Raw genomic sequence first — 13,635 nt, forward strand, 5'->3', positions numbered from 1 at the left:
TGAAGCGGTGCCGGGGCAGGTTGTCCCGGGACGGGCAGCACCGGTGCGGGGAGGAGCGGGCGGTGCCGATGCACGCGGTGCCGGTGCGGGAAGGAGCGGGCGGGGCGGGCGGTGCCGGTCCCGGGGCGAGACGGAGCGCGGAAAAGAGGGAGGAGCCGGCGGTGCCGGTGCGCGGCGGTGCAGATGCACGCAGTCCCGGTGCGGGAAGGAGCGGGCGGTGCAGGCGGAGCCGATGCAGACGGTGCCGGTTACGGAGCGCGGAGGAGAGGGAGGAGCAGGCGGTGGCGATGCACGCGGTGCCGGTGCGGCGCGGAGCGGGTTGTCCCGGTGCAGACAGTGCCGGGGCGGGGCAGAGCGGGGAGGAGCGGGCGGTGCCGGTGCCGGGGAGGAGCGGGCGGTGCAGGCGGTGCCGGGGCGGGGCGGCAGCGGCGGCAGCAGGCGGTGCCCCCCCCCCCCCCGCCGCAGGTGCCGGGGCGCAGCATGGCCGGGCGGCGCGGGGGTCCGGGGGCGCTGCCGGAGCGGGCGGCGGCGCTGCGGGTGAGCGGGGGGACCCTGCCCGAGGAGGGGGGAGAGGGGGACCCTGCCCGGGAAAGGGGGGGGGGAACCTGCTCGGGAAAGGGGGATGCAGGGCAGTGGGGATCCCCCATGGAAAGGGGATCCAGTGGGGTGGGCGGTTGTGGGGCTGTATGAGGGGTCCCGCGTGGGGATGGGGCTCTCCATAGGGCCTTTAGAGCAGTGTGTGGCTGTTGGGGGACCGGGAGAGGTGTGGGGCTGAGGGGGGGGGAGGAGCTCACGTGGGGAGGGGTCTCTCTATGGGGCTCCTGGTGGGGTATGGGGAGTTCCTGGTGGAGATTGGGGCTGGATGAGGGGTCCCAGATGGGGAAGGAGGTCTCTATGGCGCTCCTGGTGTGGTATGGGGGTCCCCGGTGGGACACAGAGACGTGTGAGGGGTCCCACATGAGGAGGGGGCTCTCCGTGGGGTTCCTGGTGTGGTATGGGGGTTCCTGGTGGGGCTCAGAGCCGTATGAGGGGTCCCGGATAAGGAGGGGGCTCTCCGTGGGGCTCCTGGTGTGGTATGGGGGTCCCCGGTGGGGCATGGAGCCGTATGTGGGGTCCCAGATGAGGAGGGGGCTCTCCGTGGGGCTCCTGGTGTGGTATGGGGGTCCCCGGTGGGGCATGGAGCCGTATGTGGGGTCCCAGATGAGGAGGGGGCTCTCCGTGGGGCTCCTGGTGTGGTATGGGGGTTCCTAGTGGAGCTCAGAGCCGTATGAGGGGTCCCACATGGGGAGAAGGCTCTCTATGGGGTTCCTGGTGCTGTATTGGGGTTCCTGGTGGGGCATGGGGCTGTATGAGGGGTCCCAGATGGGGAGGGGGCTCACCACGGGGCTCCTGGCACGGTGTGTGTGTTCCTGGTGGGATGTGGGGGCTGTTGGGGGGCCAGAAAGGGTGTGGGGCCGTGTGAAGGTCCCCCGTGGGGATGGGGCTCTCTGTGGGGCTCCTTGCAGGGTGTGGGGGTCCCCGGTGGGTCAGGGGGCTGCGTAAGGGGTGTCCCCTGGGGAAGGGGCTCTCTGTGGGGCTGCTGGAGGGATGTTTGGTTCCCCGATGGGGTACGTGTGGGTTCTGTTGGGGTGTGGGGCTGAGAGGGTATTGGTGGGGTGTGGGGCTGTGTGAGAGTCCCACATGAGGAGGGGGCTCTCTATAGGGCTCCTGGTGTGGTATGGGGGTTCCTGGTGGGGCATGGGGCTGTATGAGGGTTCCCAGGTGGGGAGGGGGCTCTCTATGGGGCTCCTGGCAGGGTTTGTGGGTTCCTGGTGGGGTGTGGGGCCATGTGAGGGTCCCCCAAGGGGAGGGGGCTCTCTGTCAGGCTCCTGGCAGGGTGTGGAGGTCACCGCTGGGGTGTGGGCTCTGTTGGGGTGTGGGGCTGGGATGGCATTACTGGGGTGTGGGGCCATATGAGGGTTCCACATGGGGAAGGGGCTCTCTGTGGGGCTCCTGGTGGGTTATGGGGGCTGTTGGGGGGCCAGGAAGGGCATGGGGCCATGTGAGGGGTCCCCTGTAGGCAGGGGGCTCTCTGTGGGCATCTGTGGGATGTGTTTGTCCCTGGTGGAGCATGGGGCTGTGTAAGGTGTCCCAGATGGGAAGGGGGCTCTTTCTAGGGCTTCTGGTGGGGTGTGGGGCTGTTGAGAGGGGTATGGGGTCATGTGAGGGGTCCCCCATGGGGAAGGGTCTCTCTCTGGGGCTTCTGGTGGGATATGGGGCTCTGGTGGGATGTGGGACTGTAGGGGCACCCTGGTGGGGTGGCGGGGGGCTCTGTTGGAGTGTGGCGCTGGGGGTTGGCACTGGGAGGGCGTGGGGCCGTGTGAATGTCCCTCGTTGGGGAGCGGGCTCTCTGGGGGGCTCTTGGTGGGGTCTGGGTGTGGGGTGCTGGGGAGGTGTAGGGCCATGCTGGGAGTCCCCTGTGGGGAGGGGGCTGCCTGTGGGTCTCTTTGTGGGGTATGAGGCTGTGTGGGGTCCCTGGTGGAGTGTGGAGCTGTGCAAGGGGTCCCTCCTGGGGAGGGGTCTCTCCATGGGTCTCCTGGTAGGGTGTGGGGGCTGTGTGAGAGGTCCCCTCTGGTGAAGGGGGCTCTCCCTAGGGCTCCTGAATGGATGTGGGCCCACGTGGAGGTTCCCCCATGGAGAGGGGGTTGCCTATGGGACTGTTGGGGGGCCCTGGTGGGATGTGAGGCCATATGAGGGGTTCCCCATGAGGAGGGTGCTCTCTGTGGGACTCCCTGGTGGGGTGTGAGGTTGTTGGGGGGGTCCCTTCTGGGGAAGGGACTCTCTGTGAGGCTCCCTGGTGGAGTGCGGGGCCACATGAGGGGTCCCCCGTGGGGATTGGGGTGCTGTGTGGGGACCCCAGGAGATGTGGGGCTAGGGGGGCTGTCTGAGTGGGCTGAGCAGGGGCCTTGGGGCTGCCATGGCCCCACGGTGCCCGTCGCTCTGCCTTCCAGAACAGGATTGTGGACCGGTGTGAGCGGCTCCAGCTGCAGAGCGCGGCCATCGCCCGGCACGTGGATGAGGTGCTGCCCACCAAGGACCAAGACCTCCTGGTAACTCCCTGCCCCTTCTCCCAGCGCAGCCTGGAGCTGGTTCTGTGCGCTCACATGCTTGCCATTCCTGGGGGAGATGCTGAGCTGCTCATCGTGTGCAGGGCTGTCCCCATCCCACCTGCTGCTTGTGTGAGAGCAAGAGAGTGCCTGGGCTTCTTCTGCCTAAAAAGACACACACAAACAATAGATTTCTTGGTGTTAGTGTACAGTGACCAAGCATCCCACTAGGACCAGTCTTAATGGCTCCTGAAGTTTTTCTTCGTCAGCAAGAGCAAAGACAGTTCTTGTGGTGGCTCTGCTTCTCCCTAACAGTGAATCAGGAAGATCTGCTGAGGAATGAGACTCTGGTGCCTTGCAGGTTGTCACTTGGGGTTAGGCCAGGAGGCAGTAGACAGGTTTGGGACTGGTTGTCTTATTTCTCTGTGCTTGCTTTCTGATGATTACTGTGGTTGGGGCTCAATTAACAGAGTAATCGTAATTGCTGAGTCCATGGAAGACCAGCAGAAGCGGTTGGTGCTCTTGTTGGGGTTGAAGCAAAACTGATGTTACTCCTCTCTCCTGGCCCTGGCAGAACGCAGCCAACGCAGCACGGGAGCTGGTAATCCAGAGGCTGATCTTTGTGGGGAACGCGTGTGAAAATGAAGAACAGCGGTTGCTGGAGAAGGTGCACGTGGAGGAGGAGCGGGCGCACCAGAGCATCCTGACACAGCGGGTGCACTGGACAGAGGCTTTGCAGAAGCTGGCTGCCCTCCGGACCTACCTGGTGGACATGATCACCAACCTGGATGACCAGGACCTGGTGGTGAGTACTGCTCCTTGTGCTGAGGGACGGGTCAGTCAGCCCAGGAGTCACCTGGACTTATTATGGATATTGTGGGACTTAAGTACAATGTTCAGCAGCTTATCACAGAATCATTAAGGTTGGAAAAGACCTCTAAGACAATCCAGTTCAACTGTTAGCCCAACACCACTGTGCCCACTAAACCATGTCCCGGTGTGCAATGGCTACATACTTCTTGAATACCTTTGGGGAGGCAACTTTTCCACCGCTGCCCTGGGCAGCCTCTTCCAATGCTTCATCACTCTTTCAGTGAAGAAACTTTCCCTAATATCCAATCTAAACCTCCCCTGGCACAACTTGAGGCCGTTTCCTCTCATCCTACCACTTCTTCCTTGGGAGAAGAGACCAACACCCACCTCACAATAACCTCCCTTCAGCAGCTTGCTGCACTGACAGCAAGGAGGCAGAGTTGGACAGGACCTACGTATGGGTCTAGCTCAGGGAACCTCCTTCATTTGGTCCTGATGATTCCCTTCTGGTTTCTTGGTGCTTTGTAGCACATCTGATCTGCCCGATCCTGCTTTTCCTTGCAGTGAGGTTCAGAACCCCCCAGGCTCCAGGCTTGAAGCTGCCAGCTCTTAGATGCCCTTAGGCTGGACAGCCAGAACAGCTGTGGGTTGAGAGCTGCTCTTACAGCAGTCAGTTGGGCCACCAGCCTTCTAGTGTTCTGTCCAGTTTTAATCAAAATGTGACCCTTGGAAGCACCTCCAGCTCTTCTCGGCTGTCTGCCCCATGGCTGGTGTATTTTTGTTTGGGATATTTACTGTGCAGGGCAGCCCCTGCTTTCCTTCACTCCTTTTCTGGCTATTAAATTGTCCCATTTTACCCAAGCAATTCCTCTTATCGGAGACACGAGCAGGTAGGCGTTACACCTCCTCTTCCTTGCTCTTAGCCCCGTGTAACTTTGTGAAGAGGAGGGTGGCAACTCTGCTTGGAAAAAAAAGAACCGATGCCCCAGGCAGAAGGTAGATGGCTGTTCCTTTGGTGGGAAATGCAGTGTCTGTCCTGCCCCAACATCTTAGCTCACCAGGCTGTGGCTTTGGTATGGAGAGCGGAGGCTGGAAAGCAAGATCCGTCTGCCAGTGGCAGAAAACAGTGAGCCTCTCGGTTTCTCCTTTTACCACGTAGTGGTGGGGAAATAGGTATCGTACATTCTCCACCTTGGATCAATGGTCTTGGTACTTGTGCCTGTCACGAATTGATCCATGCTGTGTCAAAGAAGAGTGAAAAAGGCAGGCAGAGCACCCTGCAGCCTGTGTTTGAGTCTTGCTTTAGTATTTTTCTACCACTGGGCTGTACCTTGAGAACCATTGCCAGTGGGTATAGGACCAAGTGTGACTGATCCCAGGGTTCCCTGACTCTTAGCTTTGGTTCTCTAACCTTGCAGCAGCTTCAGCGCTGATAGAAAGCTTTGGAGGTTGTTTGCTGCAAGCACAGGATGTTCTTGCGGCGTGTCCCAATGGCATGGGGAGGAGGGGGGACCTCAGGGGTGGTATTTTCAGACTCTGGGCAAGGCAGGATGGTCCCAGATGCAGCCAGCCCAGTGTCCGTCAGAGGGTACGGAGTCAGGGTGGGTTCTTTGTCAGTCCAGAGACTTTCCGCCAGCCCTAGCTTCCCTTGCACCAGATGATCCAGCTGCACTTGTGGTCTTCTGCTCTCGCACTGCTTGCACGTGCAGCAGAGCAGTGGCAGACTCTGTCTGAGTGCTCCCAAGCCCTTCTTGAGCCACTGTCACCCAGCCACCTGATCCCACTGACACAGCAGACACTACCCCTGGCTTGATGTAGAAAATGTGTCACCCGCAGCCATTCCCACTCATTTTCTTAAGGAGTGGAAAGTGTTGCAGTTGATGAAAATGGGTGTTGTATGCTCCCCAAGGCCAGTGTAGGGGCGAGGAGTGATTTCTCTGGGTCGGGAAAGAAAACAGTGCTCCCTGGGTCCTGGGTTTACTGTGCCCCAGCCTCTGTTTGGGATTTTATCTATGGGGATTTCAGCTGTAATGACTCTTTCTCTCCTTGTCCCCAGCGTGCAGAACAAGAGATCTTCGAGAGGTCAGTACCCGGCTGCTCCCCCCGGGCCTTTCCCTACCCCTGCTCCCAGCTTGCCTGCACCCTCCGCGGCCCCGCTGCGAGCAGCATGCCATCGCTCCATCAGTGGGACACGTCCTTTTTCTTCCCCTGCGCTGCTTTTGCTGAGGACAAGGACAGAGCACAGAGATGCCAGTGCAGCCTCTTGTCTCCGCTTCACGTGCTGCGCTGCAGCTCAAGGTGGAGCAGTCTGGCACCTCACAATGCTCCACATGCAATGTCTCCTCAGAGGCACGGCTGGATGCACTGACCCTTGCTTATAGGAGACCTTCTCTGGCTCTTTAGCAAACTCCATGGGGCCCCTGGGACCTGGAGCAAGCTTGTCCCTGGCCTGTTGGCAGGAGATAGGATTGTCCACCTGGGAAGCTGGCCTGCTCTGTGCCTGGTGGGCTGCTGGCACAGCATTGCCCAGAGCAGCAGAGCATCCAAGCTCTGCAATGGTGCTGCTTCCTTCCTGGACAGATGAGTTGCACGGAGTGGGGAACCAAGTGTGGGTATCAGCATTTCTGACAGTCGTCAGCGACACTGGGTTGCCCTTCCTTGAGGAAGCATTTTTACAAGCATTTATTTCTGGGGCTACTGCAGGGGAGCTCTAAGCAGCACTGCTTGGACTCTGCTGCCCAGAGGGCTTTCAGGAGTGTTTTTGCCTGTACAGAGTAGGAAATGGGCCAAAACACATCAGCAGCAGCCAGTGTCAGAGCCTTTACTTACAACCATGAGTTCCTGTGTGTGCTGAAGGCCACAGGAACCCAGCAAATCTTCAATCTCCCGGCTCCGCTGTACAAAACCCGCAGTTCTGGCTTGCTCTCCTGTTGTGTCCCCTTTTGTTCTGACAGCGAGACTTCCTCTGTAAAGAGGGAAATCTGATTCTCTTGCTCAGCCTGTTCATTGTGCTCCTCTTGTACCTTGCTGGCTGCTCTTGGAGGCGTTTAATCCATGTCTGCTGAGGGAGGAGGCTGTTGACTCAGGCTGCTGGGATTGTTTTGAAACATTGAGGTCCTTTCAGAAGGGCCTGGAATCAAAGCCAACCGAAAGTATCACTTGAGAGGGGAGTTTGTCCAGAAAGCCCCGGTTTCTCTTCAGCAAGCGCTCCTCTTGCAACAGCTCCAGCTCAGATTTCTGCCGGTACTTCCTAGTGATCTTAAACACCTCCTAGCACTGGTCAATGAATCACTGTGTTTTGAAATAACCCTTGTGTTCCTTTGCTAGGACAGAGGTGGCGGAGGGAATCTTAGAGCCGCAGGAGTCCCCAAAGTTAAACTTTAATCAGACCTGTGTTCAGAGTCCGCTGCTGCATCGACTGTGGGCCTCTGCTGTTCTCTGCTGTATCGCAGGTCAGTGTCTCGCTCGAGTCTTATGCACTCTGGGGTTTCCTGCACCCCTCTTTGTGTTGTGCCCAAAGAGGTCAACGGCTCGATGTCCAGATGGAGATCCATGACAAGTGGTGCCCCTCAGGGGTCCGTACTGGGACCAGAGCTGTTTAATATCTTCATCAATGATATAGACAGCAAGATCAAGTGCACCCTCAGCAAGTTTGCAGATGACACCAAGCTGAGTGGTGCAGTTGCTACACTGGAAGGATGGGATGTCATCCAGAGGGACCTGGACAGGCTGGAGAAGTGGGGCTGTGCCAACCTCATGAGGTTCAACAAGGCCAAGTGCAAAGTCCTGCATCTGCATCAGGGCAATCCGTGGTTTCATTACAAGATGGGGAATGATGTGATTGAGACCGGCCCTGCAGAGAAGGGCTTGGGGGGGCTGGTTGATGGGAAGCTCGACATGAGCCGGCAATGTGCGCTCACAGCCCGGAAGGCGAACCGTGTCCTGGGCTGCATCAAAAGAAGCGTGGCCAGGAGGGCGAGGAGGGGATTCTGCCCCTCTACTCCTCTGTTCTATCTATCCAGTGGAAGGTGTCCCTGCCCATGGCAGGGAGGTGGAATTGGATGGGCTTTAAAGTTCCTTCCAACCCAAACCATTCCAACCCAAACCATTCCATGATTCTGTGATTGTAGGTGCTGGCGCAGGTCAGGCTCTGGGGTGCAGCCTAATGGTTTGATTCTTTAAGGGCCTCATCTGTTTGCTGGAGTCTGAGCAGGGAATGATGGGGAAATGGCCAAGATGGGCGTGATATGGTAGAGCTCTTGCTGTCAGCAGCCCTGGGAGGGTAAATGACTCAGCTGCTCCAGCCTTGATTCCATAGCAGTTCAAGACCTAAAATGGGTGAAACGAAGGTGGGAGAAAGCAGGGCAGGAGGGGCATCTGCAGGCAGAAACTCAGTTGGGAGCAGGTGGGTCTGCTGGGCATCGGCCTCATCTCCTTGCTCAGCGATTTCACAGCGTGAGGGAAGCGCTTGGGCTGTTACTCAGCGCTTGCAGGGGTCTGTGGCCCTGCTGAGGGGTCTCGCAGGGTGAGCGGTGCTGGGGGCTGTCAGCCTGCGGTCCAAAGTGGTGCAGAGCCCCATGGGTGCAGGCATCCTCCAGCCAGCCTGGCTCTTGCCCCGGGTTTGGTTTTGGCACAAGGGCAGCCCCTTAATTCTCAGCAAACCCAAATCGAGTCATGGCTGTGCCCATCTCCAGTACCTCGTACCACCTCCCTCCACTGCTCAAACCTGCTCAGAGTGGGTTGATTAATGACTTGAGTGTTACAGGAGGAAAGAGATTGTCCCTGCCCAGCCCTCTCATTCCTGTATTCCTCCTCCTTCCAGTATTACCGGCTTTGCAGGTTTTCTGCAAACAGCGTGTGTCCTTGTGCAGGCTCTTGACTCGCCTGGTTGGGGGAGAAGAATTTGGTTGGGGGAAGAGAAGTTGGGTCCTGCTCACCCATAGTAGGGGGTGGGAAGGGATGGTGCTCAGATTTGGGCCTCTCTCAAAAATGAGATGAACCAAACATGCTGAGTTCTGTTTTGTGGTGATCGGGGCCAGGATCAGAAGAGGATAAGCAGAAGCATCTCTGACTCTGCAGGACTTCTGGTGCAAGGGTGTCTAGGGAAGTCTGGGCTTTGATGGGTCTTTAGCTTGAGAGGGGAGGCTGTGGGGAGCTGCTGCTGGTACCCAGCCTGAGCCCCCGACTTTGTGTCAGCCCAGGGAGCAGATGGGTCCGCAGGAGTGATGTGTGAGGAGAGAGCAAGTGTGATTGTGTTTCTGGTGGCTATGAGTTCTTCAGATGGTTCACGTCGTAGAATCGTAGAATGGTTTGGGTAGGAAGGGACCTCAAAGCCCATCCAGTTCCACCTCCTGCCATGGGCAGGGACACCTCTGCTTGGATCAGGTTGCTCTAAGCCCCATCCAGGGATGGGGCAGCCACCACTTCTCTGGGCAGCCTGGGCCAGGGCCTCCCTACCATCACAGCAAAACATTTCTGCCTAAGATCTCATCTCAATCTCCCCTCTTTCAGATTAAAACTGTTCCCCCTTGTCTTATCCCTGCATTCTCTGATCAAGAGCCCCTCCCAAGCTTTTCTGGAGCCCCTTTCAGTACTGGAAGCTGCTCTAAGGTCTCCCTGAAGCCTTCTCCTCTCCAGGCTGAACAACCCCAACTCTCTCAGCCTGTCCTCATACAGGAGTTTCTCCAGCCCCCAAATAATCTTTGTGGCCTCCTCTGGCCTTGCTCCAACAGGTCGGGGCTGCCGAGTTGATGCTCACTGTGTGGCTTCTTTTGCAGGCTCTCAGGAAATTCACATCGATGAGAAAACCATCAGCCCCCACCTCAGCCTGTCAGAAGACAAGAAAACCCTAACCTTCAGCCCCAAGAAAGTAAAGGTGGACTCTGACTGCCCCGAGCGGTTTGACCACTGGCCCAACGCTTTGGCTACTGCCGCTTTCCGCTCTGGAGTCTGCGCGTGGAAGGTCCGTGTGGAGAAGAGCTGTGCCTACAAGCTGGGAGTTTGCTACAGCTCTCTGCCGCGGAAGGGCTCCAGCAATGAAGCCCGCCTGGGCTTCAACACCGCCTCCTGGGTCTTCTCACGCTATGACCAGGAGTTCAAGTTCCTACATGCCGGGTGCCCACAGCTGGTGGAGCTGATCAGGTCTCCAGCCGAGATCGGGGTGCTGGTGGACTTTGCAGGAGGGGAGCTGCTTTTTTACGACCCCGATTCCTGCACCATCCTCTTCTCCCACAGGGAAACCTTCACAGAGCCCCTTTATCCCGTCTTTGCCGTGGCACATGAGAGCATCTCGCTTGTCCAGTGAGCCAGGGGTGAATATACCGTTGTGTGTACAGCAACCGTACATGGTACCGAGCCATCGAGGGGGAAAGGAGCTGGGACAGGGCTACCAGCTTGTGTACAGTGGCTTCCAGACAAGAGCTGCCTCCAAACTACGTCTGTTCTTCCCGTGTTTTATGGCAGCTTTCCTCTCCTGGAGGCTGCACCTGCTCTGTGCCCACCGTGAGGGCTCAGGAAATCACCTGGCTCTGCCAGCCACTACTGGTGAATCATTTAATCCTCTCCGACCAAGGGCAACGTTCCAGCCCGCTATTGGACTTAGGAGAACAGAAGGAATATTGACATGTGTTTGGAGAAATGGCAGGGAGGAGGCGCATGGAAAGGGACATCGGTGGGGACACAGCTGGAGCTGCACTGTTGGGAGGAGCTGCCCAGGCTAAAGCAGGGATGGTGCTGTCACCTCTGGGGGACCCACACTGGGACAGGGGCATCCCTGAGGGGTTGTGGCTCATGGAAGAGTCCATGTCTTAGCAGAGGAGTAAAAGGCAAGGAGCAGCAGAAGGAAACCCAACCTGAGCTGCCCCACACCTTGCCAAAGGGAGTTGGGGGAATGAGGGTAACGTGGTGAAAACAGGGTAGGAAGCAAGCAGAGGTGAACCAGGGAGAAGGGCAGAAGGGGTGTTTAAAACTTATCATCTTTATTTCTCAATACCCAAATCAGTAAAGTTTGTTAATTGGCAGTGTATCAAATTAAGTGAAATTGCCCAACTCCAAGGCTGTTTTGGCTGCTGTAGGAAGCCTCAAATCCCTCCTGGCCACTGCTGTCACAAAGAGGGATGCTGGTGAGGTGGCAAACCTGGGGTGCAGCACGGCGTATGTGACCTGTGTGGGGGTTTTCTGGGTGCTCTGTGTAGGAACTTCCCTGGGCTGAGCCCAACCCAGCTCTGCTGATGCGCTGGCACAGGAGGATGCATGAGCCTCTCCCCAGGATGACTGCAAAGGGATAAACCTCACTGTCTGCTCCATTCCCACCCCCCAGAAGGAGGCTTCTGGATCCTTCTGAGCCAGTCCTCAGCTCGGTCAGGGGCAGATAGCACCACTGAGCTCCTCCATGGTGTTTTCAGAGCGATGAAAGACATTAGCAGCAACGCTGAGCGTGTCAAATACATTTTATTGCATTAATGCCCCCCGTGCTCCACAGGCAGTGCTCTCCCTGTGCTTGGAAGTGCTTGCTTCTTTTCTCTACCCAGCTAGCAGCGAGAAATCCCACACCAGGACTGGTTCATGGCTCAGCAGCAGCACTCCAAAATGCAGCTACCCCTTCTCGATAAGAGCCAGGAGGTGGTTGAGTGTGGGCAGAACATGCTCAGGAGGCACCTCCAGCTTCTTGCCCTGCCCAGCAGCCTGGAGCAGGAATCCGTGCATGCCCACAGTGCGGGCTGCCCTGTAATCCCGGGTGTAGTCGTCCCCGATGTGGGCCACCTGCTCCGGGGGTACCCCACCGAGGCGCAGGGCCTTCTCAAAGATCCTCTTGTCCGGCTTGGCAAAACCCGCGGCCTCGGAGGTGAGGATGAATTCAAAGTGATGCCGCAGGTTGCACTGGGAGAGGATATTTTCCAGACGGTTATCGAAGTTGGAGACCACCCCCATGCGGAAGCCGCGCTGGCAGCACTGGCTCAGGGTCTCACTGGCTCCTGGCAGCACCTCCCAGTTGTGGGCGCTGCAATAGTCATGGTAGAGGTTTTCGGCCACCAGCGTTAGGACTCTGTCTTCATGTACGCCCGAGAGCCTGAAGGTCTGCTTCACCACGTCGACCCACCACTGCTGGGAGCTCAGCCCCTGGCCCTGGCCATAGTTGGGGAAGCGCCGGCTCTGGGCACTGTACACCTCCTGGAATGCCCAACTGAGCGCCTCCGGCTGCACCTGCACCCCGTGTGCCCGGGCCTCGGCTGCATAGCTCTCCCCCAGTGGCTGCCGCAGCCGCAGCAGCGTGTCCTTCACATCCCAAGTCAGTAAGCGGAGCCTAAGCATGGCTCCAGGGAAGCGCAAGGCTACGGGAAACCAAGAACGTGCAGCCCAGTGCTCTGCCGAAAGCGGTGCTGAGCGCGGCCACGGCTGGATCAGAGGGGTGGGGGCACCAGCCCTTCACCTGCTGCACCCCCACTGGTGTCAGTGTCCCTTGTGGGGGGCTCAGGGCCCCCTGAGGGCTGCACCGTGGTGTGGCAGGGGAGGGACAGACCTGTGTCCAGTGCTGGGTGCAAAGTCCCAAAGCTGCTGCACCCCCCCTGCCAATGGTGATGTGGGGGCGGGAGAAGAGGCACCCAGGGTGTCGGGTGAGAAGTATGAGGGCACCTGGGGTGTTTGAGTGGGTGTAGGGGGCACAAGGTAGCTGTACCTGGGGTGGGGGTACGAGGGCACCCAGGGGTGTCCGGGGTGGGGGTATGGAGACACGCAGGGTATTCAGAGTGGGTGCAGGTGGGCACCTGGGGTGGAAGTACAGGGGCACTCAGGGTGTCTGGGTGGTGCCTGGGGGTAGAGGGGGGAGCTATATCTGAAGTGGGAGTAAGGGGGCGCTCAGAGTTTCTCGGTGGGTGTGGGGGCACCTGGGGCTCAGGATGCTATAACTGGGGTGTCTGGATGGGTGCAGGGTTACCTGGGGCATGGGGGGCTGCACCCGGGGTGTCTGGTGTGGGGGTCCGGGGACACGGGGCAGAGGCACAGGCAGGGCTATCTCTGAAGGGTTTGGGGGTGCTCAGTTTCTCAGTGGGTGCAGAGGCACTCGGGGGGGCTGTACCCAGGGTATCTAGGGTGAGGATGCAGGGGCCCCTGTGGTGTTTGGGGAGTACGGGGGCTATACCCGAGGTGTCTGGGATAGGGGTCTGGGGGCACTCGGGCTGTCTGGGCAGATGCGGGGGGCACCTGGGGCTCTACCTGCAGTATTGGGGGTGTTCAGGGGTACCCGAGGTGTCTGGGATGGGAGTCTGGGGACACCCGGGCTGTCCCCGGGGTATCTTGGGTGGCTGTGGGGGCACCTGGGGCTGCACTCAGCCTATCTGGGGTGGGTCTGGTGGGTGCGGGGGGCACGGGGGGGGGTGCTGTACCCGTGGTGTCTGGGCAGGGTGGACACCGGGGCTCGACCTGCAGCGTCTGTGAGGGTTGAGGAGTTCCCGGGGTGTCGCTGAGACCGTCCGCCTGCTCGTAGCCCTCCCCTCCCCCACCGAACCCACCTCCGCCGCAGGCCAGAAGCCCCGCCCTCACGGCACCGACTACTTCTCCGGAAGTCCCGCCCCTCGGGGTAAACCACGCCTCACTCAGGAACCACCAGACACAAGCCCCGCCCACCCACCGCAACAAGTCGAGTAGCCCCGCCCATAACGCGTAAACCACCTCTTCTTAAGTCACGCCCCCTCCGCTAAAGCCCCGCCTCCCGCCCTTCAGCTCACACCACGCCCCTTAG

The 13,635-nt window shown here is 59.0% G+C and overlaps 2 protein-coding genes across 3 annotated transcripts; one reads left to right on the forward strand and one right to left on the reverse strand.

The window, feature by feature from the left end:
• Positions 1–86: 86 nt before the first annotated feature.
• On the forward strand, positions 87–11,233 carry BSPRY (B-box and SPRY domain containing). Of its 2 annotated transcripts, none has more exons than XM_054084486.1 (6): positions 87–302; positions 2,991–3,089; positions 3,661–3,891; positions 5,956–5,981; positions 7,227–7,351; positions 9,677–11,233. In XM_054084486.1, exons 1-6 carry the CDS (start codon positions 288–290, stop codon positions 10,201–10,203), a joined length of 1,023 nt encoding a protein of 340 aa, XP_053940461.1. In that variant the 5' UTR covers positions 87–287; the 3' UTR covers positions 10,204–11,233. The 2 variants fall into 2 exon arrangements, with proteins under 2 accessions (XP_053940461.1, XP_053940460.1); XM_054084485.1 differs by lacking the exon at positions 87–302 and adding an exon at positions 417–537 and having other exon boundaries at positions 9,677–10,841.
• Positions 11,234–11,347: 114 nt separating this feature from the next.
• On the reverse strand, positions 11,348–13,278 carry HDHD3 (haloacid dehalogenase like hydrolase domain containing 3). The gene has a single exon (XM_009560712.2). The coding sequence runs from the start codon at positions 12,207–12,209 to the stop codon at positions 11,493–11,495; it is 717 nt and encodes a 238-aa protein (XP_009559007.1). The 5' UTR covers positions 12,210–13,278; the 3' UTR covers positions 11,348–11,492.
• Between the last annotated feature and the right edge of the window lie 357 nt (positions 13,279–13,635).

Source organism: Cuculus canorus, chromosome 19 (genome assembly GCF_017976375.1).
Source record: "Cuculus canorus isolate bCucCan1 chromosome 19, bCucCan1.pri, whole genome shotgun sequence".
NCBI lineage: Eukaryota > Metazoa > Chordata > Aves > Cuculiformes > Cuculidae > Cuculus > Cuculus canorus.

Coding starts and splice junctions, on each gene's coding strand:
- HDHD3 (XM_009560712.2), bottom strand. CDS start 12,209: ATGCTTAGGCTCCGCTTACTGACTTGGGATGTGAAGGACACGCTGCTG.
- BSPRY (XM_054084485.1), top strand. CDS start 481: ATGGCCGGGCGGCGCGGGGGTCCGGGGGCGCTGCCGGAGCGGGCGGCG. Junction 3,090..3,660: donor CCAAGGACCAAGACCTCCTG/GTAACTCCCTGC, acceptor TGGCCCTGGCAG/AACGCAGCCAACGCAGCACG. Junction 7,352..9,676: donor TGTTCTCTGCTGTATCGCAG/GTCAGTGTCTCG, acceptor CTTCTTTTGCAG/GCTCTCAGGAAATTCACATC.